At 45.0% G+C, this 2,706-nt stretch overlaps 1 protein-coding gene across 1 annotated transcript; it reads right to left on the bottom strand.

The window, feature by feature from the left end:
* Positions 1-304: 304 nt before the first annotated feature.
* Positions 305-1,926, bottom strand: LOC104963385 (muscarinic acetylcholine receptor M2-like). The gene has a single exon (XM_010791968.1). It carries the CDS (start codon positions 1,889-1,891, stop codon positions 389-391), a length of 1,503 nt encoding a protein of 500 aa, XP_010790270.1. The 5' UTR covers positions 1,892-1,926; the 3' UTR covers positions 305-388.
* Positions 1,927-2,706: the final 780 nt, after the last annotated feature.

Raw genomic sequence — 2,706 nt, 5'->3', positions numbered from 1 at the left:
TTACTGTACAACACTTGAGTAAAACTTAATTTTGCGCAACCTTCCTAATCTGTTCTGCTTCTGCACGACACATCTTGACGCAACTGGAATCAGTTACATTGGTGTGACGTGCTACAACCAGTTTTTGAGAGGGAAATTGGAAAACAAAAGGATAAAATGAAGGGAACTAATGTCGAATGGACTCATGCAGGCTCTATCATGCTCACAGAACTCAAACACACACACACACACACACACACACACACACACACACACACACACACACACACACACACACACACACACACACACACACACACACACACACACACACACACACACACACTCACAGATGGCACACACAAACGGACAACTCATACTTCAACTCTCCCTCCTAAGTGGCCCATATTTATCTGGCTGACCTACTATTTTTATATTGGCAGAGGAGAAGATGCTTGAATGTCTTTTTGAACGTGACATTGCACAGAGCGTAGCAGGCTGGGTTGATGGTGCTGTTGATGTAGCACAGCCAGTAGCCGATAGTCCACATTGTGTTGGGGATGCAGCTTGAGCAGAAGGTGTTTATAAGCACCATCACATTGTAAGGAGTCCAGGTTGCAACAAAAGCTACCAGGATGGCCATAATGGTGCGGGTCACTTTTTTCTCCCGTGATGGCGGTCCTTTCTTCTTCTTGGGAGGTTGCTTTGTCATCTTCACGATCTTCCGCGCCACGTGATTCTGCCGCTCTGAGGCCGGGACGATCTCAACGGTGGCGTTTGTCGGGGTGTAGCAGTCACCCTTGGGCGATTTAGTCTTGATCTTGATACAGGTCAGCTTGGAGCCCCCTGCCTTGGCTCGCTGGCGGGGGAGGGGCTGTCTCGTTTCAGCACTGGAGTTAGCGGCCGAGGGTGCCGCCTCTTCATCCTTCTGATTGGACGCAGCCACACTGCCAGATGTTGATTCATTGGAGCTTTCCTTCTCTTCTCCAGGAGCGCAGTTCTCTCTCGCCACATCGTCACCTTCGGTTTCTCCCTCAGCATTTGTCGAGGAAGGTCCCTTGCCATTTTGCAGTTTTCCATCGTGCTGGTTAGCTCCATCCTTGGCATTCTGGCTCTGGCAGCCACCTGGGTCCTCCCCCTGTACGTTGTTATTGTTGGGTTTTGGAGTGCTATTCCTCTGAGCAGGCGACAGGGGCTCGGGTTTGGCTGCTGAGGGCTTGCGGACATCCTTCTTCACGCGGCTCTTGCTTGCTCTGGAGATCTGCCAGTAGAGTTGAATCATGATGATCACAGGCAGGTAAAAGGCGGCAATGGCGGTGCCAAAAGTGACTGCAGCATTGGAGAAGAACTGTATGTAGCACTCCCTCTCAGGCACTGTCCGCCCACCGACAATGAACTGCCAGAATAGAATAGCTGGTGCCCACAGGATGAAAGACAGGACCCAGGCTCCTGCAATCATCATTCCCGCCATCTTGGTGGTCCTCTTGACAGGGTAGCTAAGGGGCTTGGTGACACAGAAATATCTGTCAAAGCTTATGATGAGAAGATTCATGACAGACGCATTGCTGACAACATAGTCCAAGGCCAACCACAAGTCGCACACCACCGGGCCCAGGGGCCAGTAGCCCATTACGATGTAGACTGTGTACAAGTTCATAGAGCACAGTCCAATAATCAGGTCAGCACATGCGAGGCTGAATAAAAAGTAGTTGTTGACCGTCTGTAAGTTCCTATTAACTTTGATGGAAAGCATGACCAGGATATTTCCAATAACTGTAACCAAACTGAGAGAACCGGCCACCAACACGATGAACACCACCTCCACAGTCTTGTAGGCGCTTTCGCTCTCTTCCACAACTTCTGTGCCATTGCCTTCGGAGGCATTCCAGTAAGTGAAATTAAATACATCCATGGCATTTGGTCTTTCGTTGCCACCTCCTACTCAGATGGAATCTAAGAGAAAGAACAAAAGAGAAGAGAAGATTTGTTATGAGGCACGAAAGATGACTGTGTCAGTTTAACTTTTGAGTCATCTGAAGACTTTTTAATGGCATGAATAATAGGTTCATAGCTTAATCACAGTTCAATTATGCTATTAAGGTACATTTGTTAACTCAAAAGAAATCCCATGCCTTTCCTTCAACTTGGCATGGAACATATATGTTCAAAATATCCAGAAAACACTAGGAAAACCTTATTGTGGGACTTCAGCAGTATTTTATTATTTAACATGGAGTTACTATTATTGAATATGTTATTATTAGTTTCAGTCATATTCAGAAAAATAAAATCACTTTGCTGCAAAAAAACAATGCCATTGTTAAACGTGTAATGATGTGAGAGTAGATTAATGATGATCCAGAGGTAGATTATAAAATATAACTATATATCCCGCTATAACATCCGAATGAGCGGTGTGACCTTTTCTTACATCAGCTTTAAGCTCGTCTAAAAGAAATTCATCAAAGAACAGTACCAATTTGTCTGTATACCAATTACATTGGTAATTAGCTGCTAAGATATCTGGCACAGATATTTTTCATAATTATTGCATAAACAACATCTCCCCATTAGACACCTGCTTCATTATTGAGAGAGAAAAAACTCTAAAATTGGGACTGCACGATTGAAATACACATGAATGGCTGATGAAAGATAAGATGCATGGAAATGAGGCAATCAAACGCAATTTATTTCAAACTAATGAGTGGAAGAACGAGATTGTTC

Source organism: Notothenia coriiceps, unplaced genomic scaffold (assembly GCF_000735185.1).
Source record: "Notothenia coriiceps isolate Sejong01 unplaced genomic scaffold, NC01 NC01_scaffold00001686, whole genome shotgun sequence".
Lineage (NCBI taxonomy): Eukaryota > Metazoa > Chordata > Actinopteri > Perciformes > Nototheniidae > Notothenia > Notothenia coriiceps.
Note: the sequence above shows the minus strand (reverse complement) of the source record. Positions and strands in the feature narration are given on the sequence as shown.